At 51.6% G+C, this 26,067-nt stretch overlaps 9 protein-coding genes across 9 annotated transcripts, besides 1 other annotated feature; 4 read left to right on the top strand and 5 right to left on the bottom strand.

Moving 5' to 3' along the window:
• Positions 1-866: 866 nt before the first annotated feature.
• Positions 867-890: a microsatellite.
• Positions 891-1,590: 700 nt separating this feature from the next.
• On the top strand, positions 1,591-3,732 carry NFIA_033830 (uncharacterized protein; the record flags this gene model as incomplete). Its single annotated transcript, XM_001265713.1, has 3 exons — positions 1,591-1,647; positions 1,720-2,448; positions 2,509-3,732. The coding sequence occupies 3 exons, from the start codon at positions 1,591-1,593 to the stop codon at positions 3,730-3,732; spliced, it is 2,010 nt and encodes a 669-aa protein (XP_001265714.1).
• Positions 3,733-4,050: 318 nt separating this feature from the next.
• Positions 4,051-5,429, bottom strand: NFIA_033820 (endoplasmic reticulum-Golgi intermediate compartment family protein; the record flags this gene model as incomplete). Its single annotated transcript, XM_001265712.1, has 3 exons — positions 4,051-4,562; positions 4,614-5,204; positions 5,339-5,429. 3 exons carry the CDS (start codon positions 5,427-5,429, stop codon positions 4,051-4,053), a joined length of 1,194 nt encoding a protein of 397 aa, XP_001265713.1.
• Positions 5,430-6,489: 1,060 nt separating this feature from the next.
• NFIA_033810 (putative protein kinase) lies at positions 6,490-10,434 on the bottom strand (the record flags this gene model as incomplete). Its single annotated transcript, XM_001265711.1, has 1 exon — positions 6,490-10,434. One exon carries the CDS (start codon positions 10,432-10,434, stop codon positions 6,490-6,492), a length of 3,945 nt encoding a protein of 1,314 aa, XP_001265712.1.
• A 1,666-nt stretch (positions 10,435-12,100) lies between these two features.
• Positions 12,101-13,841, top strand: NFIA_033800 (PEX28-32 family peroxisomal membrane protein; the record flags this gene model as incomplete). The annotated part of the gene is made up of 3 exons (XM_001265710.1): positions 12,101-12,237; positions 12,313-12,453; positions 12,518-13,841. 3 exons carry the CDS (start codon positions 12,101-12,103, stop codon positions 13,839-13,841), a joined length of 1,602 nt encoding a protein of 533 aa, XP_001265711.1.
• A 722-nt stretch (positions 13,842-14,563) lies between these two features.
• NFIA_033790 (putative ABC bile acid transporter) lies at positions 14,564-19,153 on the top strand (the record flags this gene model as incomplete). The annotated part of the gene is made up of 3 exons (XM_001265709.1): positions 14,564-14,861; positions 15,016-15,501; positions 15,552-19,153. The coding sequence occupies 3 exons, from the start codon at positions 14,564-14,566 to the stop codon at positions 19,151-19,153; spliced, it is 4,386 nt and encodes a 1,461-aa protein (XP_001265710.1).
• Positions 19,154-19,360: 207 nt separating this feature from the next.
• NFIA_033780 (uncharacterized protein) lies at positions 19,361-21,247 on the bottom strand (the record flags this gene model as incomplete). Its single annotated transcript, XM_001265708.1, has 3 exons — positions 19,361-20,022; positions 21,103-21,142; positions 21,203-21,247. 3 exons carry the CDS (start codon positions 21,245-21,247, stop codon positions 19,361-19,363), a joined length of 747 nt encoding a protein of 248 aa, XP_001265709.1.
• Positions 21,248-21,640: 393 nt separating this feature from the next.
• NFIA_033770 (66S preribosome component NOP16) lies at positions 21,641-22,431 on the bottom strand (the record flags this gene model as incomplete). The annotated part of the gene is made up of 2 exons (XM_001265707.1): positions 21,641-22,235; positions 22,301-22,431. 2 exons carry the CDS (start codon positions 22,429-22,431, stop codon positions 21,641-21,643), a joined length of 726 nt encoding a protein of 241 aa, XP_001265708.1.
• A 266-nt stretch (positions 22,432-22,697) lies between these two features.
• Positions 22,698-24,058, top strand: NFIA_033760 (Zn(2+) transporter YKE4; the record flags this gene model as incomplete). Its single annotated transcript, XM_001265706.1, has 3 exons — positions 22,698-22,853; positions 22,924-23,074; positions 23,130-24,058. The coding sequence occupies 3 exons, from the start codon at positions 22,698-22,700 to the stop codon at positions 24,056-24,058; spliced, it is 1,236 nt and encodes a 411-aa protein (XP_001265707.1).
• A 418-nt stretch (positions 24,059-24,476) lies between these two features.
• NFIA_033750 (mannosyltransferase complex subunit MNN9) lies at positions 24,477-25,696 on the bottom strand (the record flags this gene model as incomplete). The annotated part of the gene is made up of 2 exons (XM_001265705.1): positions 24,477-24,497; positions 24,557-25,696. 2 exons carry the CDS (start codon positions 25,694-25,696, stop codon positions 24,477-24,479), a joined length of 1,161 nt encoding a protein of 386 aa, XP_001265706.1.
• Positions 25,697-26,067: the final 371 nt, after the last annotated feature.

Genomic DNA, 26,067 nt, shown 5'->3' with positions numbered 1-26,067 from the left:
TCTTGAAATCTACGGCAGTCTTTGCTCAATATCAATGGAGATCCAATATACATAATGATAGGAAATGCATCCGCTATCATCCCTCTGTCTATCGCCATCATCGTACCTAGGAGTTCTTAAGTTCTTATGCATTTTGTCGTGAGATAGGACCAAAGAACCACTCCTGCATATGCATCTCGTCCAATAGTCCCCACGACGAGATGTCTAGTACCGAGTGGAATATCCATGCTTGACCTGCTATGTGTGTAGCTCGGGGGCTTGTCACTGATAACTTTGAGGTTGATCTTCCCCGCACGGGGGTCTGTGAAGATTGGCTTTCAGGATGTGATACACTTGTAATGAGCAATGTGTTTTTCCTTCCCTTGCAGTTGTAGACATATACACAATGATGTAGTATCTTGCTCAAAAAAAAAAAACGATTCCTTTCGTGGTGTACAGAACCGTAGATGGGTGCAGTCAATAGTAACTACGTCATAGTCGGTCGTCCAAAAGGGGCTAGTGGACTTTATATAAAGTCACGTGATGTTGATGTCGCTTCCCATTGTATGATTTGTATCAATGCTCACTCTTTTTCTTCTCTTCTGAGTCAGAATAACCCTGTTCTTTTCTATGTGGACGATGATGAGAAACTCTCTTATATATAATGATATTTTCAATGTACCACCAGATCTCTTCTGGGCGGAACAGATATGATGTCTTTGGGCATGAAAGATCTGAGTCCCTACTTTCCCCAACGCACTACTCTTGTGTTGTTTACTGCATTTCATCCGATCCCGCTCTTGGTTATCGGAGGAGTTCACAGTCTGGCGAACGCTATTCAGCGGACAATTACTTGTCATGTTTAGATAACCCTCTCTGCTCTGTGTTTCCGTGCTTCTTTCCGTGCTTCTCTAACAGACGACTCATTGCCTAAGCGGCGAAAACAGTTGATATAGGACAACATATAGGTAATAGTCAAAGTCTGTATACACTCCCCCGTTGAACTGTCACTTACATGTGGTCATTGTTAGATGCTGAGTGCCCATGTCTGTCCATGCCTGCCTGGGGAACTCGTGTGTGAGCGAGGGAAACCGCATATTTCTGGTCTTCCTTGGTATCGAGAAGGACATTCTTTGATAGGCCTGTTAGGAGAAAGAGTCTGGTCAGTCAGAGCTCAAAAAGGTTCCAAAGATTCCCTGCTCCCACCAAAGTGAAGGTCTCTGCTCCTCTTGTCGTTATAACTACTCGAAGGTCCCAAAATCTGCCGAATTAACCGGGTGCCTTCCATCTACATTGGTCTCTATCTCGTTACATAGTTCCTTAGTGCTATCCAATGTGAACGCAACCCAGGCATAGTCAGGGCAATATTACAGAGTCTTGTTTAATCTTCACAATCTTAAACTGAGTATGGGCAATCTATCCTCTTAGGTGTAAGTATGTATGAGTGGAGACTGAGTACTCGTAGACGATCAGTACTTAAACGGTTGTGGTCCGTGCACGTCTTGTGCATCGGGGAAAGCTGTCCGTTCCGTAACAAACACCTAGATAAGATCTCCTCCAATTCCTCCCCTACCACATCATCACTCTGAATACCTCAGACGATCACACACGATGGCGGACGAGGAGGAGCGCATAAAGGCCGAGAAGCTGGCTGCTGCGAAGAAAAGAGTAAGCCTGGAAAACCGACATGCGGACGACCCTTGAGAGAAGCTGGCTGACGGCTGATACACTTTCGAACAGGTAGCGCAGCTCCAGAAACAGAAGAAAAAGGCCGGCAAGAAGGCTGCCACCACAGAAGCTCCAAAGGAAGCGGACACACCGAAAGAGGCCGCCGCGCCTACCGAAGAAGCCCCCGCAGAAGCCCCCGCCCCCGCAGAGGTGAAGCAAGATGAGCCCGAGTCAACAGAGAAGAAAGCGCAAAAGGAGGAACAGCAAGCGGAGCCGGAGACTGAAGCAAAACCAGAACCTGAAGCTGAACCCACAGCTGAGCCGGAAAAGCGCCCTGAGTCGCCAGTCGAACCCATGCCCGAGGCGCCTACGTCCCCTTCTCCAGGGCCGGATGCCGAGCCCCAGACTCCGGACGTCAAACTAGATACCCCGCGCGCGGGTCATACTCGGCAACCGTCTCTTTCAATCCAGTCCAAGATGCGCTCGTCGTCTTTTCGAAAAGGCTCCGTCTCTCAAGGAAGTGCTTCGACGTCACCATCGAATGCCTTGAAGTCGCCCTCTTTGCCTCCTTTGACCGGTAACGGTGACTCCGTGCACGAGGTTTATCGGAAACAGTCGATGCGGATTGAGGAGCTGGAGAAGGAGAACAAGCGACTAGAGAAGCAGCTGGAAGAGTCGACGAGCCGCTGGCGGAAGACGGAAGAGCAGCTCGAGGATCTTCGGGAAGCGAGCGTTGATGCGGCGGAGTTGAAAGATAAGTTGGAGAAAGCCGAGCAGAAAGCGGCGGAGATAGACGAATTGGTGTGGTTTTGCCTATATCCAAGCAAGCATTGTTAAGACTGTTACTGACCTAGCCAACAGAAGGCAGAGATCGCCTCTCTACAGAGGCAGAACTCGCACCTTCAAAATCGGTCGCACCGCAACAATGCTAGCATCTCCGTGCCAGCTCCGTCAGAGTCGCCTCCTGCCGACCTCGTACGACAGCTTGAGTCCAAGTCGGCTACCATCGAGACCATGGAACTAGAGATTTCCAATCTTCGTGCACAGCTCTCGGAACAATCCTCATCCAGCAGTGCTCACGAGGCTCAGATAGCTGCTTTAGAAGAGAGACTCTCTCATAGTGAATCCGCTCTCGAGAAGTCTCAACGGGAGCTTACAGATACAAAAAATGCCCTGACGCGAGCCTCCGAAAAGGCAGTGAAGGAAGGAGTAGACAAGACTTCTACGGAGACACTAATCAAGAACTTGCAGCGGGAGATCGAGGAACTGCAACAAGAAAAGTCCGAAGCAGAGAAGAAGATCGACACACTAGACAAGAAACTCCAAGCAATGGGAAATCTACACAAAGAGTCCGAAACCCGCCACCAGGCCCGCCTCCGCGAGAGCGAAAAGACCGAGAAAGAAGCAGCTGTTTTACGCAAGCGGCTCGCAAGCGTCGAAAACGAGAACCTACGACTGAAAGAAGACCTCGAGCGCCTCAGGAAGCGCGAATCCGGCGGCACAGACGACGACGCCCTCGATGAGCTCGAAGATGAGGAACGATCGCGCCTGGAACGTCGCATCCGCGACCTCGAAGGAGAGGTCTTTGATCTACGTCGTGGCGTCTGGAAGGAACGGCGTGACGAGCTCTCCACTGCGGACCAAGAAGGCTATACGGCGGGAGACACCAACCCGGCCGCCAACGCCTTCGACGACGTGGATCTCGTCGGCGGCTCGTCCGCCGACCACGCGCGCCGCCGCAGCATGGCCCAGCAGCATTCGTCCTTCTCCACCGTCCTCTCGAGCGGCCTCGCGGCCTTCACCGGCGGCTACGGGAACCGCAGCCGGGCGTCGTCAACCCAGCAGCATCCGCCCGCTGCGCGTGGCAGTCTGGAACTCCTGTCTGAGGAGAACTTCGAGGATGAGTTCGACGAGGCGGAGTTTGCGCGAGCGCAGGCCGAAGAAGAAGCACGGAAGCGCGTGGAGTGGGTCCGCGAGATCAAGGGGAAGCTCAAGGACTGGAAGGGCTGGCGGCTGGATTTGGTGGATAGTCGGGCTGGCGCGGAGGGAGCCGGTGTGGGTATGGGTGAAATATTCGAGATTTAGATCTGATGTCGACATACGTTATAATCTCCAGCATCTTAACAACCTTCCTTTTCGGTTGACCTCATCGAGCAATTTCAGCCCTGTGGCTTGACTGGCACCGCGACATCTAAATTACAATAATGATTACGCTAAGAATATAATGAATGAAATATACTCGTTCAGAGTAAGAAAAATGGATGTGCCATGAGTATGCAACGATGCTATATATAAACACAGACACCAGCACCGAAATGTCCCAAACCGACGCAAGCTAAAGACACAAAGCAGCAGCTGAACACATGCACATATAGAACAAGCCTTAGGCAACATCAACTGGATTCAATCGTCCGCCTCGTGGCGCCCTGTAAGAACACCCTCCGATTTGCCCCTTCTCCTCTTCCTGCCGAGCAGCTCGCCAACCCACCCTGACATCTGATACAACCAGCCACCCGTCACCATAACTCCAGAGATGGTATTCACCAGCCGCACAAGCAAGGACAAGAAACTGGTGCGCTCCTCGCTGATCATCAGCAGGATGGGTTCGATGTTGTACTTGAAGAAGATGCCCGGGATGAAGTAGGGGTTTTCTGGAATCGCGCTGGACTGGCTGGTGGCCGCGTACTGGTTGGTGAAGATGAGGTTTTTGCTGTAGCGGCTTGTGGGCGGGGCGTTGGCGTAGGTGTCTAGTGCGAGGTTGCCCTTGGAGTAGATGGTTGGCACGATGGAGAGGAAATACTGGTACTTGTAGTAGTGGTCTTCGGTTGTGGCGATGGTCTTGTCAAGGGGGTTGAGGAGGGTGGGATAGTGAGGGCCGAAGGAGAGCTCGGTGATCATGTGCGAGAAGTTGAAGGCTGCGCGCGTCAGTTGAATTCAAATACCCAGGGAAAAAAGGAGAAACGTACTCTTGTGCTCCAGATGAGGTGCGCTGTTATGGTACCCGTGTCCCCTCGCGGTAATGTGGAAATCGCCCTGCACCTTATTCCCCTCCAGACTGCCATAGATCCGACACGAGTCAACAGCATCGCCCCTCCGCAGCTTGGGACCCTTGGCGAACTTCTTCCTGGGATTCCTCCGCACCTCGCCGAGAACATGGTGCACATGCGCGTCGGCCTCCTGCTCCGATAGACGATCGGCGTGCTCCTGGCTGAGGGTCTGGTACTCGTGCGCACCGCCGTAGATCTCGAAATTGCGCTTGTCCATCCACAGCTGCCAGCTCGTGGGCTCGCGTTTCAGCAGCTCACCGGCAAGAACGCGGTCGCCCGAAGCATCCTGGATATTCACATCTAGCGTGTCACAGGGCATGTGGACGACAATGTCCAGGTTCAGCTGCAGGTCATGGGAGATTCCTTTTTCAACGCTGAAGTGCTGCTTCTCGGTGCCTTTGAGCCATGTGCGGAACTCGGATATCGAGAAGAAGGTACAGACGAGCAATATCAGGACTGTCCATTGTCCTCCGCGGGGAGAAGGCGCTGTATAAGAAGGTTTTGTCTTTGCTAGAATCACCACGACGATCGTCAGCATCCGCACCATAAACCTGGGCCCGGCCGCTTTCGAGGACAATTGCGAAAACGTCCCGTCGAGCGAGCTCGGCATTTGAGCATGTTAATGATTCATGTTGGGAACTTACGAAACGCATCGAATGTCTTTAAGCTGCCTTTGACGCTTGACTTCTCCCCAAATGCATCCTCGTCAAGGCCGTGCGATGCGTAGCCGTTCATCACGAGTCGCAACTTGAATTGGACAAATCAAGACATGAACGGGAGAATTGGAAGACTAGGTTTACAGACAGCACAGATAAAAAGCCCGTAAGACAAATGAGCACAGCTCTGGTGATAGCGCAAGAAAATAGTTGAAACAGACGACAACGGGGGGAGGACGAGTACAGGCCAAGTGTTCCAAAAGAGGTACATATCTAAACTCCGCACCCCGACGCGTTATCGGACGCCTTATCAACAATGCTATCAACAAGGCTAGATTGACATTTGACATACCACAAGACACCTTCAAGCATCAACAGAAATTCATAGATTATTCTCTATTTCATAGCGACTTCATGATCTCTATACTAGACGAGTGCACCCCTCAGAGCTGCCTAATACCACCAGTAGCCACAAGCTCCGCAAAGCAAAGTCAACAATAGTCTGCATGACACCAGAAAATACTCCGCAGGTTAAGTCACAACGGTCCCGGGAGAGAATTGAAGAGATACAAGGGTACTAATGACAAGAATGGACATAGGAATGCGTATGAATGTACAGACGCTTTATGCATAACAATGAAGATCCGTAGCGATGCAAATAGCCTCGAGGGTACATGAGCATGAGGCGATGCGAAGACATGTGCAGGCAATTCTGAAAGACAAAGGGATATGCATATGGTCCGGTAGAAGTTGTGAAGGAAAGGTCATGATTGTATCATAAATAATTGGAGACTGGTGGCAAGCAGGAAACACAACAGAAAAGTGAAGGAAAAGGTGCAAAGAGTACAGGTATCATGGCAAACCACACAAATGTTGGAATAAGGGGGTATAAAATGAACTCTTGTTGCCTTGTCCGCCGCTTCAAATCTGTTTCACTTCAATTCAATCATGACGCATGCGCAGAATCGCCGACGTTCTCGACCGGATGTATGCAACTCGAAGATAACGAGAAGAATTAATATTACAGGCATGTGAAGAAAAAAAAAAAAAAAAAAGAGGACGAAAGGTGGAGACGTGGCGACGCATCATTTACTTCTCTAGCAACTTGTCAGTCAAATGGCCTCGTGGTTGTATCTTTACTAGGTCAGATTACTTACTAGACTCGTCGCTGCCGCCGCAGTCGCGAGGTCAGGCTTCCCGCTGATGCTCCTGGCTGCGACACGGGGTAACGCTGAACCAGGAGTAGAAGGGACAGTTGTGCCTCGCTTGGCAGGAGTCGACGGCTGCAGGCCGCTCACGGTGGAGTGCCGTTTACCAACTGTTGTCGGCTTCACAGGAGAGCTGCCTGAAATGTCGCGACTGCGAATAAATGTACCGTTTTTGAGACTAGTTCCAGGTGGCTCCGGCAGCGGCCGTGCTGTGGGATTAGACAGAGTGGTGCCACGCTTGTTTGATAGGCTCGCCATACCATAGCTTCGAGAGCGTGACGCAGGTTTGATTCCAGTGATGAACTCGTGTCTGAGCGCATCGTGAGGGGTGAGGCGACGAGCGGGATCCCATCGAAGACAGCGAGAGATAAAGTCAAGGAACGCATCATCGTCACACTTCAAAACCTGTTTGAGGTCCTTTGAACTGGGTCGACGCCTTCTGCCCTTTGAAGAGACGGTGAGTCTAGGCTTGCCCAAAGAATCAAAGAATAACTTCTTCCGAGTGCTCTTCTCAATTAAATGTTTCTCGGGAGGACCAAACACCTCCATTATACAAGCAAGCTGCTCCTGTTCATTTTCTCCCGGGAAGATGGGATAGCCGCTGTAGAGCTCGGCCAAGATACACCCCAGACTCCACATATCAATCGGCATGCCATAAGACATGCCAAGAATGACCTCTGGCGAGCGGTAAAAACGACTTTGGATATAGGTATACACTTTCTCATTCTCGAAACAACTGGATCCAAAATCGATGACCCGGATTTCGGAGCTCATGGGATGAACGAGAAGGATATTCTCGGGCTTGAGATCACAATGAATAACCTTCTTGGTGTGCAGGAGTGTCAGAGTGCCCAGGATCTGCTTCGTGAAGCGGCGTATTAGTTTGAGTGAGAACCCTTTGAAGTCGTGAGCCTTGATGAATTCATAAAGGTTCATTCCGAGCAGTTCCGTGGAGATACAGAGATGTCCCCTGAAGTAGAAGCTCTGTGTGAAATTAACCACGCTGTGACGGCGATGCGGATCCCACTCCTTGAGTTTCTGGAGGAGGTTCACCTCGATCAGAGCTTGTTGGTGGAACCGTTTCTTGTTGCGAATGATCTTCACAGCAACCAGAGCTCCCGTCTTGTGGTCGATGCATCTCACAACCTGACCAAAGCTACCTTTGCCCAGAACATCGAGCACTTCATACCGATACGCAAGATGATCACCGATCACGATGTTGTAGTCACCACGATCGTCGTCGTAGCCGAAGTTGGCAGCTTGCGCGTTCAGATCACCAACATGTTTCTTCGCATTCTGCGTTCCGCAGAAGTAGATATCCTTGAAGTCGATGATCTCCCCACGTTCAAAGATATTGAGATTGGCCATTTTCAGTGCCTGCGCTGGGCTCACTCGCTCTTTCGGGCCTGCCTTGCGGCGTAATTCGTCCAGATTCCTGGCGGCAGTCTCAAAGTCCTTGCGCTTGCTAGCGAGTCTGCGCATCTCCTCGTCGGCTGCCAAAATGTCAGAGTCAGGGCTAGACTCATGCTGCTGGCGAGGGGTGGCTGCCGTGCTGGACTTTGCCGAATTGATTATCTTGTGCACGGGCGAAAAGATTGATGATCCGGATCGGAGTGATGCCGTATTGCTTTCCCCGGACTCATTCGAGACGCTTGGCTCCAAAGCGAGACTCTGTTCACTGCTCACACTTGGGTTCCGCATTGTTGAGACACTCGTGCCGGAAATAGATGACTGACGTCTTGTTTGAATGTACGCGGGCTTGAGCGTGGGACTCGAGCCTTTGACTGTGGTCAGGTTATTCCAGGTGGCAGATGCTGGGAGTCTAGGCGGCGGCATTTGCTTCGCCGGATCCAGATCAGCACCTGTCGAACGTTGTGGTTTGGAGTTGCTACGCTTTCTGGTCAGAGTGATTTTATTGAAGATTGAAGAGCCAGAAACGCTGTTGTTGTCAGGATCCGAAGGAGTAGACAATTGACTGACTGTCTCAGCATTGGAAGAGAATGCGGACGATTGAGTTTGAGGTCGAGGCCCAGTCAGCTTGTATGATTGCGAGATCCGTGGGGAATAATCGCCACTCGTGTTGGCCTTTTGTTGTAGGTTGCTGAAGTCGCTGCTACTCTTTGGCAACGTGTACGAGACGTACGGGGAAATTGTTCGCGCACCACCAGTAGTATTATTGTCAAAAGACGCCAATGCACTGGAGCTACTTGCTGTCCTCAGAGGAGCAGCTGTCGAGGTGCTCAGCACGAAATGGGAAGTGCTGCTTCGAGCGTGGGTGAAATCCATTGTGTCGTCATCGTCTCGAAAGGAGAAATTTGCCTTGGAGGCCGTCATCGGCGTGCTTGGAGTCTTGGATACGACCTGGCCTGAAGGAGTGTAGGACTGCGCATCGTCTTCGCGGTCCTTCAAAGCTTCGATCTTAGAGGCCACGGGAGTGCTGAGAGGCAACAGGTTCAAGGGGGGCAATTTCAAAGGCTGCAGATTCTTCTTCCCAAAATTGCTCGCCGGAGTCTTTGCATCGGGGGTTTTCATTGCTCGCTCAGCAGGATGATCCGTAGTCTTTTTGTCGTTACCACTTGTCGCTGGTTTGTGCTCAGCGTCGTGGTCAACCTTCGGCTTCGGAAGACCAATATCCAGGGGAAGACTAGACTTCCGCGGAGCAAAGTAGGTGTGAAAATCGCCGTCACCCTTGGGAGACTCGTAAGCCTTGGGAATTGCGGGAACAGGAGGGACCTCTTCGTTGTTTCCCCCCGTGTGTTCTGCACGCGGTTTTGGGGTAGGTAACCGGGAAGACGATTGATTCTGGGCAAATCTTGTCTGCAAGGAACTGCCGGAATTCCTCGTAGAGCTATAGCTCGTGTTGGACGACAAAGACAAGCCTGAACTGTAGGATTTCCGACTCGGGTCGGGCGTTGTTCTCGTCGACGATGGCGTGACGCTCTTCCGCGGCAGGCTAGACGGAGACTGGGCGCAGGACCGCGGGCGAACAGGCAGCGTGTCCTGTTTGGTTGGAGGAGTATATGGTAATGGAGGCGCTTGCGGTGCAGTAGAGATTCGCTTCATACGCCGTGCATCAGTAGGGCTTATTGTTCGAGCCCCGAGGCCTGTCGCGTGTGGGGGCATAACTGACACCCTTTTCGCAGATGAAGCGGGCGTAGTCGCACTACCGGCAGGATTCTTAATCGGCGTCCGAACGGCATTAGTGGAACATGACCGGGAGTGGTCGGTCGATCCAGATGCAGTCAACAGATGGTCACCAGGCTCTCGGGAGGGTGGCTGGAGCGACTTGGCTTTCATGTTGCGAACATTGGAAGGGAGCCTCGTCTTGTCAAGGCCGTTGGAATTGAGATTCTGGGCATGTGGGCGGAGACTTGCATGGTCGGCTGGAGACGTGTCCACACTTGCCTTCCGAGCAGACACGCTCTGACGTCTGGCAGATGTAGCAGCTGCAATGGAGCCAGGGCCTATGGATTTGCGTGGAGCGCGCGGAGCAGGGGCGTTTGCAGCGGAGTTTTGGACAAGACTCTGGCGGCGACTCCGCGCAGCAGTGTTGGAAGCCGGAAGACGCGAAGATACCGATTCTGCGGAGGAATTCTGGCTCGATAAACGTGAAACCTCACTTTTTCTCCGCACGGAATTACTTCTTGACCGACTGGCGAAGCTGGATTCGTTGTTATCCGCCCACGGATTCCGCGTAAATGGACCTGAGAGCTGGCTTCCAGGGTGATTTGAAACCCCAGTGCCGGGCATTGGAAAGTGATTTAGACTCGGCTCTGCCATGATGCTGTTGTGGAAATCATCAAAGTTGACGGGGGCAAGGAAGTCCGTCTGATCAGGAGGTGTATGGTTATAGTCCGACTTTGCCAGATTCCCCATGCTGGTGGATCGAAGACTAACGCGAGAGTTGGTACTCCGCGTTGATTCATTTGTTGAATCAATTGAAGAGTGTCCGGAGTGGAAAAAAGAGCCTGGTGCATTACTACGAAGCAGAAAGTTAGAAGTTAATGGCCATCAATAGTACAACCCTCCTAATCACACTAAAAGAGACCACGTAGGGAAATTGGAGATTTTGAGCCCGTACCTTCTGCGCGAGGGTTCTTGCGGCCGTGGGCCCTGCGGCACTTTTTGATCTCGTATCGACAGTCTTCTCTTGGTCATGATGCTTATGCGAGACCCAGTTGCTGTTTTTGAGGAAGGAGGAGTATCCGACAGGAAAGGTGTCGATGCATGTTTATGCAAGCGTCTTCGTGCGGGACCCTCTGCTATTTAAAGCCATATTCGTTAGCCACTGCCATTTGCGATTCCGCACCGGACAAAACCATCGCTTGGATATTTTACCTCCAGATCCTGAATCTTCATTCCGAGGTGGACTGGTCGAGCCCGTTTGTCCTTTACGCAGCTGCCCCCTCCCTGGAGTCTGCTGCGACGCTAGCTTTTCTGGCATCCTAAGGCTTCGATACCAGTATTCCCAGTAGCGATAGGGGCACGTCCGGGGCGATTCGTTGAGGAGTTAGAGGTGAACTAGGAGCCCAGTGTCGTTTTCTTTTGCCAATGGCACAGAGGCGTCACTGATTTCCCAGCCTTCAAAACAAAGAAGAGGCTTGACAACACCGTCGCGCAACCCGTCAACGGTCGCTACCGGTCCATTGCGGGGAACAAAAAGAGCACGTCTCTTTTGCCAGGAGTCGACCACGAAAAACCAAACCGAAGTACGCGGCCAGATAAAAAGGATTGACAGCGTATTAATATCGATTCGGTTTCTTTTCGAAGTCCTCGACACAGGGTTGTTGGTGCGCAGAGGGGGAACTCTTCGTCGTTCGGTTGGACTTGGCGTTGAGAAAGTTACGGGCGTATATAATAAAATGGGACCACTAGAGCCCAAGCAAACGGGAAAGAAGAAAAAGGAGAAATATTGTTAAGGAACGAGGAAGGCACCCAAATCCGATGAAGCGAAAATATACAGAGAGTATCGTGAGCAGAAAGAAGCCAGTAAGGCCACCCAATGCCAGCTAGAAAAATGAAGCAGAGAAAGAAAAGTCGAGGAAGTGACAAAATATAATTATGGGTACTGGGTAAACAACAAGCTGTTGTTGACCTCTGCTAGTACGGAGTACTATGGAGTAACCTAACAGAGTACTAACCATCGCAAGTTTCTTAGTAGTCTGCCTTAGTGTAGGCAAAAGTAAGGTAGTGCGTGCCCCCTGGCTCCTTTTCTGTAGCTCTAGAGATGCCTAATTGGGTAACGACAAGTGCAAATAGAGCAAACAGTGCTCTTCTGAGATTAGTGCATGATGGGTGGATTTTGTCATTTTCTGCTCCTTACGGCAGATCAACCTGTACCCAAATTACATGTTCATTACCCAAATTACCAGCCTGTGTTACCTTGCTGAATCCGACCCTGCTCGGCTCATCCATATCAGAACTGTCGATCGATGTGCATGTGCTTCGGTGCGGAGAGACCCAAGCACTTCGGGCCATCCGCCACAAGAAATGCACCTTCATGCTTCAACTCTATCTCTCAACGCAGATTCTAGCTTAGGGCATGATGGATGACGGTTGTACTGCTGAAGTTATTGCCAACCGTGACGAGCCCATCCCCGTCATCTCAGTTAACAAAAATGACCCCAGGTCACATCGGCATGGGAGGTCGGAGTCTTTGCAAGACAAGTTGTTCGCCAAGTTTGTACCCTCTCGTCTCTTATATGGAAAATGAGAGGTTTGAGGTGCCGAATGGACTAACATTGTTTATGTAAGGCTTCTAGAGCAAGTCATTCCCGCAGAAGATGTAGACAATGAGTCTGTGTCGGGAGGCGACAAGCGTACGACTGCAGATGTTAAGCGGCCCGCGTTTAGCCTTCCTTTGATGGCTAATAATTTTCGTCGCTTCAACGCCAGGTATGTCAGATAAAATATCTATGGGGAAATGTCGAAACTTGCATGTTGCTAACAGCCTTGACAGGATCGGGATCGTTTTCCATTTCCAGAACCGAGTTGAACGTCTGCTAAGCTGGAGGAAATCCTCCCATACATTCTCTTTCCTTTTTATCTATTCGTTTATATGCCTGGATCCTAATCTCCTGGTGGTACTTCCCATCACTGTCATTTTACTATTCATCATGGTCCCAGCCTTCGCGGCACGTCATCCACCTCCCCCTTCAATGTCTACTTCCAGCACCACACCCTATTACTCATACCAGGGTCCGGCACTTGCACCTGCAAAGACTATCAAGCCAGCGTCTGAGACATCGAAGGACTTTTTCAGAAATATGCGTGATCTCCAGAACGTCATGGCTGACTTCTCTGATGTGCACGATGCGACTGTCTCGCTCTTTGCACCCATAACCAACTTTTCGAATGAAAAGCTCTCATCCACTGTTTTCCTTGTGCTAACAATCACTGCTGCGCTACTGTTTCTGACAGCCCATCTCCTGCCGTGGCGGTTTATTCTACTACTTGGAGGCAATGCGGCCGTCCTATCCAATCATCCTGGCCTACAAGAATTCTTGCAGAACCTACTAGGAAACAGTAGCGGCGCTGTGAACGCCGACCTGCAGGCTGACAGGGCGGAGAAAAAGAAGACTCTAGACATGTATGGGTTGTCGATGCCGTCGAACCCATCCGCCGCCGTATCGTTGCTTGATTCATTGGCTGATATTTCTCTGGATTCATATCCTGAAGAGCGTGAGGTAGAGATTTTCGAGATCCAAAATCGCTCCCTAGCTCCTTATTCTGAGTCAGAGTGGGACCATTTCATTTTCAGTCCAGTGCCATATGACCCCTTGTCGCCGTCCCGAATTGCAGGAGATCGCCCAAGAGGATGTCGTTTCTTCGAAGACGTTCAGCCTCCGCTTGGCTGGGCATGGAAGACAAAGAAGTGGAAGTTGGACCTTGACTGCCGCGAGTGGGTCGTTGAGCGCATGATTACCGGAGTAGGCTTTGAGATACCCGGAGCTGGTCCAGAAGGAAGCATGGCCAACGAAGAGATTGGAGGCTGGGTTTGGGATCTACCTTCTCAATCCGCGTCCAGAGACGAGGATGCTGTGGCCACTGCCCTAGGGTATCAAGACTACGGCTCAAGTTCGAAGCCGGCCTCAATTCAAGAGAAGAAGAAGACGCCGAAAGGTAAGCAGAAGTCGGTCTCTCGAGACTGGGAGGAGCAAGGACATTCAGGATTCAATGGCATGGGCGAATGGCGGAGGAGACGGTGGGTTCGGGTCGTGCAGAGAGTGAGCGTGTCCTCCGAGACCGACAAAGAGAAACCTTCGAACCAAGGGAAAACGTGAGCTTGTGATGAGCTGGTGTAATACTTTATGATCTTGATCTGAATGGAATAAACGTTTTATTAGACCAGATGGCTTGATACATAAAATGGCTCGAATGAGCATGAGTCCTTGTGAGAATAGTTTACCCTCATTTGCACCTCTCCGACGATTTTTTCAAGTCCGTTCTCTGATGATATCTGTCTATTTTGATCTTCGTCTGACTTCGTGGTGCTGACAGCACACTGTATCTCTAATCTACAAAATACATTCATTCCTAATACTCTGTGGTATTTTACCATTCTAGAATATTGATGGTGACTAGGTACCCGAGGCTTGGCAAACCTTCATTTTCACACTCTATCGAGTGAAACATGCATGCTGCCAATTTCTCAGGGAATATCTATTTGATAATATATTGTTGGCAAATGTAAAACCATGTGTTTCATTTATTTTTGGGTAGAAGAGACGGTAAAGGCGTTGAAATGTGGGGAAAATATGCCTAAAGTCGCCTCGTTTTCAGCCTCCCAAATTTCAGACCCAAAGCTTATATGGTGCCTTAGGCATCTCGGCTTATCCTTCCGCCTCCGTCTAGAACGAGCTACCTACCAACGAAGCAGAGACGCTCTGGACAACATTTAAGAGAGAAGATTGTCTGAGTATCCGTCCAATCAATACTTGGGGATTAGGTCTGAATTGATGTCTCTCGTTCAGAATTATGGCGTGCTTCATTCTTGCCATCCAGTATGGGTACTGTACACCGACACTCATTCTATATTGTTTCACCCCGCTCTGACATAATGATGCTAGGACTCGGCCAATGCTCGACTGTCGAGATGTGCCATGCATTATTTCTCCACGATACCGACCATCGTCATCATAGGGGCTGCTGTGTTTTACTTGCTCAGCCAGTTTCTGCACCGCTGGCGTCCGGCATGGACGAAACCCTTCATCTCAGAACGTTGCCAGGAATGGCCAGACTTACCAGTGGAGCAGAACAAGCAAAGGGTGGGATGGGTGATCAGCCTTTTCCTCCTCGCACTCGTAGGGCTCGCGGCTGAGGTCGTAAAAGCAATTACAAATGGCTTTGACGTGGCTACTATATCTCTCCTTGTGTCATGGGTAAAACAGCCCGCATCGATGGGGAACTTGAGCTGATTCGTCCCTCAGGCAGTTGCCGCTATCTTCGTTTGTATAGCACGTCCAAGGACATGTCCAGCTTGGATGCTTGCATTCTTCATCACAGAGCTTGCTGTGGAATTGTCATTTATTTTGGATCATGACGCGTACGCAGTGACAAGACTTCCTGCGTATTATGTTGCGGCTGGCGCGGCTATGGCTGGATGTGTTACTATATTGCTCATGCCTCTCCGTGAGCCTTCAGTCCCCATTTATGATATCGCTGCTGTTGGACAACCCTCATCCAGCGATTTTCGCAGCCCAGAAGATAATTTGAGATTGTGGCAATTCCTTAGTGTGTCATGGATGGCACCGCTCATCTCCATTGGGAAGAATAGACGATTGGATGAGGACGACGTCTGGTTCCTCGGCTTCGAATTTCAACATCGCAGGTTACATGAGAAGTTTCGTCGACTTAAAGGCTCAGTGGTTGGTCGTCTGCTTCGTGCGAATGGGATTGATCTAGTGATTGTTTCTACTATTGCACTTGTGATGATGATATGCGGTACGGAATTCCCGTGCATACTACGGAAACATTCGCTGATCTGATCCTAGACTTCGCGACCCCAATCTTGTTGCAGCAACTCCTTCAAGCCATGCAGGACATGAGCTCAGGGAAACGTCCTGCCATGACCTATGCGCTGGCCACCCTCGTCGTTCGTGTGGTTGCGGCGCAATCGCAGGTACTCAACCTCTGGTTTGGTAGACGATGCTACGAAAGGAGCAGAGGGGAGATGATCATGATGGTTTACGAGAAAGCACTCTCCAGGAAGAACGTTTTTGACCCCCAGTCAGAACAAAAGGATGAAGGGGCCGCAAACGGAGAGCTTGCCGAAGAAGATGCCGACGATGGAGCGGAGATTCCCAAACGAAGGAAACTTTGTGGGATATTGTCTGGGCGCCGGCAAACCACAAAAAGGCCAGCTAAAACGGCCGCCTCAATGGGCAAGATTTTCAATTTGCTCCGTGGTGATGTTTATGAAGTCGCCCAGCGGTTTTGGGAAGTTGACTCCTTGGTTGACAAACCTCTGGGACTTATCATTGCGATCGTGCTTGTTTGGAAGCTTTTTGGGCCATCATGCTTTCTAGGAATCCTAGCAATCCTCGTGGCTCAGGCATTGAACGCCGTCATTACTCGCACACTTCTCCGTTGGGAGCGAGTGCGGAGACTTGCAACAGATGCCAGACTTCAGATAACCTCTCAATTTGTCGAAGCGCTTCGTCACCTGCGTTGGTATGGCTGGCAGGATCACTGGTACCGGCAGGTTATGGATGCTAGGCAGTCGGAGCTGAACCTACGTATCATCACCAACCTGTGGAGCATCCTGATTCGTTTTGTGAACACTTTCGCCAGTGGTGTGTTTCCTGTAGTGGCTCTGTATGCTTACACCCTTCTGGCTGGTCATCCTCTCCGCATAGATATTATCTTCCCTGCATTGCAGCTATTTACTATGCTAGAGACCCGCCTTAGGGATATCCCTGGTCTCATAACGGTACTGATCAATGCATCTATCGCCGTCGAAAGAATTGAGGACTTCATGGCCGAGCCGAACAAGGAGACACCTGCCACCGAGCCTGCCGACTCTGCTTCCATTCAGCTACAGCATTGCTCATATGCTTGGCCTGGTCGAGTCGTCCCGGTGCTCTCAGATATCAATTTGACGATAACCAAGGGTCTGACGGTCGTTTCTGGCAAGGTAGGGGCTGGAAAAACGGCTCTACTTCAAGCGCTTCTCGGCGAGCTGGACAGATTTGGCGGCTCCGCTGAGATCCCTAATGAGATGGTGGGCTATTGTGCTCAAACACCATGGCTCCAGAGCATGAGTATCCGAGACAACATCCTTTTCTCCTCACCATACGATGAGCAACGGTATCAGAAAGTCCTGGATGCATGTGCCTTGCTTCCTGATCTTGAGAATTTTGAGCATGGAGACCTTTCTTTTGTGGGTGAGAATGGTATAGGCCTTTCTGGCGGCCAGAAGGCCCGCGTTGCGCTGGCACGAGCGCTTTATAGTACCGCTAGGGTTCTGTTGCTTGACGACCCAATCTCTGCTCTTGACCACAACACGGCTGAGACAGTGGTTCAAAAGTGCTTTACGGGTCCTCTGATGCAAGACCGCCTCGTGGTTCTCGTTACGCATCGTACCGCGCTTGTCAATCATATCGCGGATCAAATAGTCCATATTGAAGATGGCCGGGCTACAATTCACGGTAAACAGGCTGTGTCTATGGATTCGGCCGCTGATGAAGATATCCAATCCTTAGCAAAGACAGCCGAGTCCCAAAGTGAGATTCAAGGCGCTCTTCGAGAGGCTGCGGCTTCGGTTCCGACAAAGTTCATGGAGGAAGAGCACCGTGCGGAATGGGGTGTACAAGCCCGTGTCTATTGGAACTATATCAGAGCTGGAAGATACAGATGGTGGATTTCACTAGTGTTTGTCTTGGCCATCTATCGATTGACGTCGGTAGGACAATCGTGGTTCCTAAAGGAGTGGGGAGAAGCCTACAACCAGATTCTCCTGGCATTCAGCCATTCTACCCCCGAAGGCAGATATTCCGCAGGACAGTTGGTTATACCGTATGCGTGGTCCCAGGTGTTCCGTTGGAACCCAACCGATCCCCTGGAAAAATTGCCAGCGCCATTCGATGATGTGCGCCCTTGGCTCCTGGCATTCTTTGTGATAACGACGTTTCAATCGGCCATGCTTCTGTTTGCGCAACTTCTGATGCTGGTCATCGTCTACTGTGCAGGCAAGAAGCTCTTTCACCAGGTCATGGTTCGAGTGAGCCATGCAACATTCCGCTTCTTCGATGTCACTCCTGTCGGCCGCTTGATGAACCGACTGACGTCGGATATCGGAGTGGTCGACGGTAATATTAGTGAACAATTTCAGGCTATTGCGTTCCAAGCCATCACCTGGATCTCGTCGATTGTGGTCATAGCGTCGGTGACACCAGCATTTCTTGGATTCTCCTTCGCTCTCACTGCGGCATTCATTTTCACCTTTCTCCAATTCCTGCCAACGTCTCAGAGCCTGCGACGTCTTGAGATGGTATCTCTTAGTCCTCTGATCTCGAATTTCGGCGAACTCCTGCATGGGCTCACGACTGTTCGTGCGTTCCACGCGGAAGAACGCTTCCAAAACCGAGTCATTGCGGTCGTAGACAAATTCCAGGGCATGGATCATTTCTACTGGTCGCTTCAAAGCTGGCTAATGTATCGTTTTGAAACCCTGTCAGCTGCGTCCACGTTTTGCCTCACCGTTCTGGCATTATACACCAATGTCACACCGGGTCTTGCGGCTTTTGTACTGATAGCCGCTAACAACTTTGTTACGTCCACTCATGCTTTGTGCAAACAATATGGCCAGCTACAAATGGACTTTGTCTCGGTTGAAAGGATCGATGAGCTGCTTCACATTGAGCAGGAGAACCCAGGGACCATTGAACCCCCAGCATCCTGGCCGCGGTTCGGGCAGGACATCACATTTGATGACGTTACCATTCGATACGCACCGCACCTGGAGCCTTCACTCCGCAGCATTTGTCTTACAATACCCGGGGGATCTACGACGGCCATCATAGGCAGAACAGGAAGCGGCAAGTCCACGCTGGCCGTCTCACTGCTCAGCGTCATCCGCCCTGAATCGGGCCGGATCGTCGTCGACGGCATCGATATCGCGCAAGTCGATACGCAAGCGCTCCGAACGCGCGTCACATTCGTTGCCCAAGATCCCGTTCTCTTCCCCGGTAGTATCCGGTTGAATCTCGATCCGACAGGTGAATACTCGGACGAGGAGTGTGCAGATGTGCTGAAGCGTGTCTGTAGTCGGCATGGCTGGAATTTACAGACACACGTCGAAGCCGGTGGCCGCAACCTCAGCCAGGGTGAGCGGCAGCTGATCGGTCTCACGCGGGCCGTTTTACGCCACAGTCCGATTGTCATTCTTGACGAGGCTACCGCGTCTATCGACCATGAAAGCTCCCTTGAGATTCAGCAGGTCATAAGGGAGGAACTACGGGAGTCGACCGTTATCACCATTGCCCATCGGTTAGAAGCAATCAAGGACGCGGACTACTATGTCGTTCTAGATAAGGGACGGGTGTCAAAGCATGGCTTTGTCAATGATAAAGGTACTTCTCAGATACAGTCATAGATAGAAGGGTTAGAAAAAGCTTTTAGAATGTTTATCGGAATCACGACTACGAGTTATTCTCAGGCTGCAGATGCAACTTTAACCAACATCAAACATTTCTATACACTGTAATTTGCAAATTCAAGGGTGATCATCACGGAATCATGCAAAACCAAGGTAAAACCACACGAAACATAGATCGAAACGCCATGAGAAAACTCCAAACAACTAAACCCACCCAAGCATCAACAAGACATGAGCAACCACCCGCAGGGAAACAAGCAGCAACATACTCCAACAAGCCCCATCACACAACAACCCCCTCCCCGACCCGACATTAACAGCACCCGTCGCAGTAGCACCACTCGAGCTCACAGGCCAACCACTCGCCGCCGGACTCGCACCAAACACAGCCGAAGACACCGCAGTAATGGAACTGGTCCTACTCGGAGACGCACTCGCCACCCCATGTCCTGAAGGTGCAGATGCAGACGCAGATGCAGATACACCCTGACGCCCCGCACCATCGGAAATAACGACCTGCAGAACCGGCACCGCAGTCACCGCCGTGCCGTCAACACACTCGCCCAGGTTCCATGGATTGTATGGTAGAGAGCAGACTCTTCCGTTGAACGACGCTGGAGATGGGAGGAGGGCATTGACGCCTTTCCTCACGCGGGGAGGTTCAGAGACGTGTACCCTGCCGATGCCAGCGCGCGTCTGGAAAGGAGTATCTCCTTCATTGCAGTCCCTGCCGAGGGCGAAGAGAGGTGACTCCCAGGTCCCGCAGAGGGTTGTCTCGGGGATATGAGAGGTCTTGCCGTCGATCGAGTATCCCGTGCCGTTGAAAGCGCAGACTGCGTCTCCTGCGTGCTTGGATGATTCGTGGCCTGTGTATTCTCGTTATTTCATACCAAAGGAAATGATTATAGACTCTGGGGACGTACAAACTGCGGCGCTGGAGTAGAGTGGTGGGATGAATCTCGACAGCCTAGATAACCGGTGAGTTGTTTCCTTTTGAAAGGGGCTGGGCCTTGAGTACATGGTATTGCAGGATCGGACTTCGATCATGGTTGTAGACACGCAGGATATGATCGTTGAGCCCTTCAGCGAGCCTTCTGGACAGTAGTTTCCTCCGGGACTGGAGCAGATGAGAGTGTCGCTGGTTGGGTCGCTGCTAGCTGTCAGCTTCTTTTGTTTCATGGATATCAAAAGGTAAGAAGGGCGTAGATTACTATTTGACTTGGGCCCTTGCTAGCTCAAGGAGCATGAGACCGGCGTATAGGAGGAGAATCATGGTTAGATATGTCTTCATGGAGTCAGGGCTGCTATCGGTATGCTTGAAGTTGAGTCGTCAGATGAAAAAGTAGATTAGAGTCGTGATGAAGTGTGTCTAGAAGTGGCAGGATGGCCGGACTACTAATTTACAGAGAGCTTGAGCTCGAACTAGGCCTAACGAGGCGATGTTTGTTGATACTGCACGCGCCGTGGTTGAGCAGTGAATGAAGCACGGAAGATGCCGTTACTTTTCAACCGGACCATAGCACAGTTCAGATTGGAACTACTTCACAGACTAGGAGATCACTCCTCCACAACTCCTAGTGATTGGGTAGAGACAATATGAGATATAATGGAAAGGAGTCAATAGCAGCCACTTAGGGATACCCGCAGACAGGCAGCGGCTGGGTTGATGGGCAACTTTGCTTAGAGATGGAGGCAATCGATAATGGAACCTTACCAGGACACGAAATGGATGAGAATGCCAAAAAGAAGAGAACATGATCATGAGACAAACGGAACGGGCCATAGACACCCATCTGTAGGATGCCCAAGGCCCGATCCGTCCCGGTCCTGGTACGTGTATAGCTGGAAAAGGGGGTGTATACAGGCACCAGAACCGTATTCGAACCGGGGATGATGATGGTTACAGAAGTCCCGCAAGAGTCAGTGCTAGACTGACTGGCGTTGACCCCTGCACCACCTGCCCCGGTTCCTTGAGTGGTGATGTTGCTAGAGACTTATGTGTTGCACTCGGATGCCGAATCTGGTAAGGTACGGGTAGCTGGATACCTGGAGAACAAGGCATTGGGATGCTGCCTGAGGATATGGAAGCATACTGGACCTAGCCGTGACTCTGCAGCCGACATGTACACCTCCGGCGTCTCGACACAACAACGCATACTGACATCTGACAAGAGATGTCAGCAAGGGTTTGCCTCGTAGAGATGTGTCTTACCAGAGGGTCCTGCGTTCAGACGACCTCCACTACATACGCCCGACGATACTGATCATAAGAGAGGGTTGATTCCTCGCGGAAGGCTTCTGTATCGAACTCTGACTTTATATTGATATGGTATCTGCAAGGACATGAATATGATATAGGTCTATATGTAACAGTTGCAGACCTGTCAGACAGAATAAACTGACAACCAAAGCCTAGACAACAACTTTTGATATCAACAACCCATCAAAAACGCCGCATGCGCCTGGAATGCATCAAGACACAAACTATGAGGAGTGGTTCGCCTTCCACTTGCGAATCCTCCGTTTCAAATCACCCTCGCTCTGTTGCATAGGATTCAACTTCCTATCACGAGCCATGGCGCTGTAGTTCTCTCCATGACGCTCGATCAATCTCATAATCCATTCCTCCTCCCGCTTGCTCTGGTGCCGGGGCTTTTTCGCCTTGACTGCCTGCCCTTCTTGGTCTGCCTGACGCTCCAGCTGTTGAACAATCGCGCTCTTGGCATTGGCTCTTTGTGAAGCGGGTTGCTGGGCTGCCTCATCTTCAGACAATTCGTTCAGCGGGTCGTTGAGCGGATTCGAAGGTTTGACTTTGCGGCCGCCAATTTCAATCTCCTCTTCGTCACGAATCACTCGGATGATTTTGCCTGTTTCCGGATCGCGTTCCACCCTAGTCTCGCCCATGGCTGCCTGCTTTGCGGACGCTTTGGCACTGCCCCTGATGTGGAGGGGATCCTCGGGCAGCTCCTCGATGCGTCCATCTTTGGTCGGCCTTTTTTCGCTACCGCCAGTCGGAGCATTGAGTTTGTGAACGAGTCCCAAGCGGCGGTAGTTTTGTGTCAGGGTCAATTTGCGATCCCTATCGCAGTGAAACTCTCGTCAGTTGCTGATCTTTGATCGATTCGAAGAACTGGTATTTCTTACCAATTTTGAGCGATGATGGCATTTCCCAGGACGTTGATCTTCTTCTTGCCGCTCTTCAGCTGCCCGGTCCTCTTGGGCTTCTGTTTCGGCGTCGAGGACCGGTTTTTCTTCTTCTGTAGCACGCGACCCATCCTTCTTATTCCCTTGTAGTGATAATTCGAAAAAGTGGTGGACGATAAAATTGCATAGCGGTTAAATCAATTCTTATCGATTTCTCCGAAACTTTTTAATGTTTGCATCTGGATGCTTGGCGTGTTTGCCGACATTAGCTCCACTGATAACGAGCTGTAACAAACAATCTGTCCGATATCCATCGTGCTGGCTTAATCAGGGTATTATCCTCGAGTTTTGTCTCTGCCCAATTGCTCATTGCTGCAGTCAGAATTTCGCGACAGCGATGGCACTCAATTTCTTCTCTCCTGCGCGCAGGACCGGCCTCGCGCTTGTCGCCGGTCTTCTCTTATTCGCTGTGCTGGCGGCTGCGACTGTTGACAGTGGAGACAAGATCACTGTGGGCGACCTTTCCGTAGCGGAAATCGAAGACAAGTTGCAGGTAATTTCGCCTCAAGCTTCCAGTCGTTTGTTGTCGTTAGCAATCAGGAAATAAGGACTGATTTGCTCAGGAATGTCCACTTGTGGAAGCTCTCAATGAGCACAAGCGTGCGACTAGCCCACCAACAGCCAGTATGATGTCGAGGCTCTTTGCGGTCCTCTTCCCTGGCAGTCCCGCGGTCAATGCAATCCTGGCAACTGTGTACATCTCCGGGCCTCCCAGTATGCGCGCTTAGAGAAACCATGTCATTACCGTGCCAAGATCTAATAGCTACAGACTTCCTCCTGGCCCTATGCCCACCGAACATTGACCCTTCGTCTCTCTCCGTCATGGTTGCTTTCGCCGTCGGAGGACTCCTAGGTGATACTTTGTTTCATCTTCTCCCTGAGATCTTCCTAGGCGAGGACTCCCCGGAGCACGTGCGCTTCGTCATGGTCGAACCCAACAGGAATCTCCTCCTCGGACTCGGGATCATGGTCGGCTTCTTCACCTTCGTGGCCATGGACAAGGCTCTCCGCATCGCAACAGGAGGCGAAGGACATGCCCACTCGCACTCGCACACACACACCGACAGCTCCTCCCACGGCACAACCACCAGCTCCACCACCAGCACCGCCAACACCGAGCTACGCAAGCGCAAATCAACTCCCGCCACTAAGAAAGAACCAGAAGACGAGAAAGAGATCAACCCCAGCGTCAAACTAGGCGGCTACCTCAACCTCATCGCCGACTTCACCCACAACATCACCGACGGCCTGGCAATGTCCTCCTCCTTCTACGCCTCCCCCACCATCGGCGCAACCACAACCGTTGCCGTCTTCTTCCACGAAATCCCCCACGAAGTCGGCGACTTCGCCCTCCTCATCCAGTCCGGCTTCTCCAAGCGCAAGGCCATGGGTGCGCAGTTCGTCACCGCCATCGGTGCGTTCCTCGGTACATTCATCGGGATCGCGATCCAGGAGTTGGGAGGCGGGCACGGCACGGCGGCTGGTGGTGTGACGGGCTCATCGGCCGGGCTGCTGGGCACGAGTCTCACCTGGGGCGATATGCTCTTGCCTTTTACTGCAGGGACGTTCCTCTACGTCGGGACTGTGTCGGTCATCCCGGAACTGCTTGAGACGGGCAAGGATAAGACAGTTGAGATCAAGAAGACGATTGTGCAGTTCCTGGCTGTTGCTGTCGGGGCGGGAATTATGCTTGCGTGAGTACTGGATTCCAGCTTGTGAGCTTTGGACTAACATTTCCGCTATGCAGGATATCCTGGTATTGAGGTGTGATCTCTTATGATGTGGCAGCACCTACTAGACTGATATACTTGAAGGGGACATAGTGATAGACAAAAGTAGTTGAAAGGACACCGATGCAGTCGATAAATACCCGGCAGAAATAAAATTGCTCGAAAAATGATCTAGCTCCGTCCATCTAGATAACCAATGTAAAGGACGAGGGGACTCCGCATGCCACAATGCTGGCGCCAAAACTCCATCCACCACATGAGATCTGAAAGATTGTATCCTAAATAGTGACAAAGTTGCGCACAGCGCGCTCTATGTAATGCATATTGCGTCGATGCACCGAAAAGACAAAAAAAGGTCTGATATCACATCGTTTCCTCTAACCACATTACTCGTTTTGGTGGTATACCTGCAAGCGTCATTAGCATCCCAGAGTCATCCAAAGAAGAGAAAAAAAGTGCAGCTTACGAAATAATCTGGCAGTCCATAAACGGAATACCCCAGCCGCTTCGCCATCTTCGCGAAGCCCTCCGTTTCGACCAGGTGGTAGAAGGGGAAGGCAGGGAACATCGCGCCGTCACGATGCACCTCCGCCTTGACCATGAGCGCTGTGCCGCCCACGCCGTCCAGCTCGATAACTTTCTTCGGGTTCGGATTGGCCGTATCAGCCAGATAAGCCATCAGCGTGCGGTAGGTCGGCATCTCGGCGTAGCCCTCGAGGAGGATCTCATCGGGGCCCATCTCCGCCGCCATGCTCTGCGCCGTACTACTATCGATCCACGAGTTGTAGTCATACGGCCGGACATCCATCTTCTTCTTCTCGGAGTTGTAGTACCGCTGGTAGCAGTTAGGCACGAGGACGGGGTGATCGTGCGCGGTGAGGTCCTGGATCAGCGTCGGCGGCGTCTCGACGATATCCGCATCGAGCCAGAGAACCCAAGCCGTGGCGGGGCCGAGCGTCGTAAACAGCAGACTGTTGCGAGCGCGGCTCATCGACTCGCGGCGCGCCTTCTGGTTTGAAATCTTGTGTCGCTCCTTCTCGTCCTGCGACTGCAGGGGCGGCTCGAAGTCCTGGCGGAGGATGGAGATACTCGCGAACCGTCTGTCGATGGGGCCGGACTGCGTCTTGGCGATGGCGGCTTCTAGTGCGGCTAGGGCTGCGTTGCCTTCTTTATTCTTCGGGATGATGAATCCGATCGAGATGAGCTCGTGCGGGTAGGTCAGTTTCACCACGTTGTCCCAGTACTCTGGCACGAAGCGGGCCATCGGTGTGAGGATCAGGATTCGTTCCCCGTTGGCGGCGGAGGTGGTGGTGCTGGTGAGCTGGTTCAGGTCGTACTGCACGACCGGGGGAGGGGCCTGTTGGCCATCGTGGCGGACGGGCTGGGATTTGAAGAAGGGTTTCGTCGGAGGTGAGAGGGGGTTTTCGGCAGCATCGTCTTCGCGGCGTTGCTGCGATGTTGAAGAGGAAGAGGCGGAGCCTGCCCTAACGGGGGAGGCAGAGGATGTCGAAGGGGACAGCACGAAGATGACGAATCCAAATGCCAGTATGGCCGCAAGAAGGAGAGTGATTGGATTCGTGCGTCGCATTGTGCGGGCGACGGCCATTTCTGGCCGTGTCGACCGGTGGAAACGAGCGAGTGGACGCAGGAATCGGTATGGTTGAGTTGGTGACGAGGATGCGAGCTGGCTCGTGGAAGTTGGAGATGTTCGATGAGGACAAGTCGAAGGATCTGGACCGGCGGAGATGTGGGCACAGGGAGATAATACTTAGCCAGTAATGAAGTCAATTCTCGACCTGCCCCCCGACATAGCGGGATTGACAGTGAATAGGATAATTTTCGAGTTAACCGTGCTGAGAGAGTCGACGAGGGACGGGAGCCGGTGATGATAAGTAGATGAAGCGATGGTCTGGCCTGTGTCTCCCGCCTTGACCTCGCTGTGCTGTGGCCGGAAAAGAACACGCAGACCTACTTTGT

Source organism: Aspergillus fischeri, genomic scaffold (assembly GCF_000149645.3).
Source record: "Aspergillus fischeri NRRL 181 1099437636247 genomic scaffold, whole genome shotgun sequence".
NCBI classification, from domain to species: domain Eukaryota; kingdom Fungi; phylum Ascomycota; class Eurotiomycetes; order Eurotiales; family Aspergillaceae; genus Aspergillus; species Aspergillus fischeri.
Note: the sequence above shows the minus strand (reverse complement) of the source record. Positions and strands in the feature narration are given on the sequence as shown.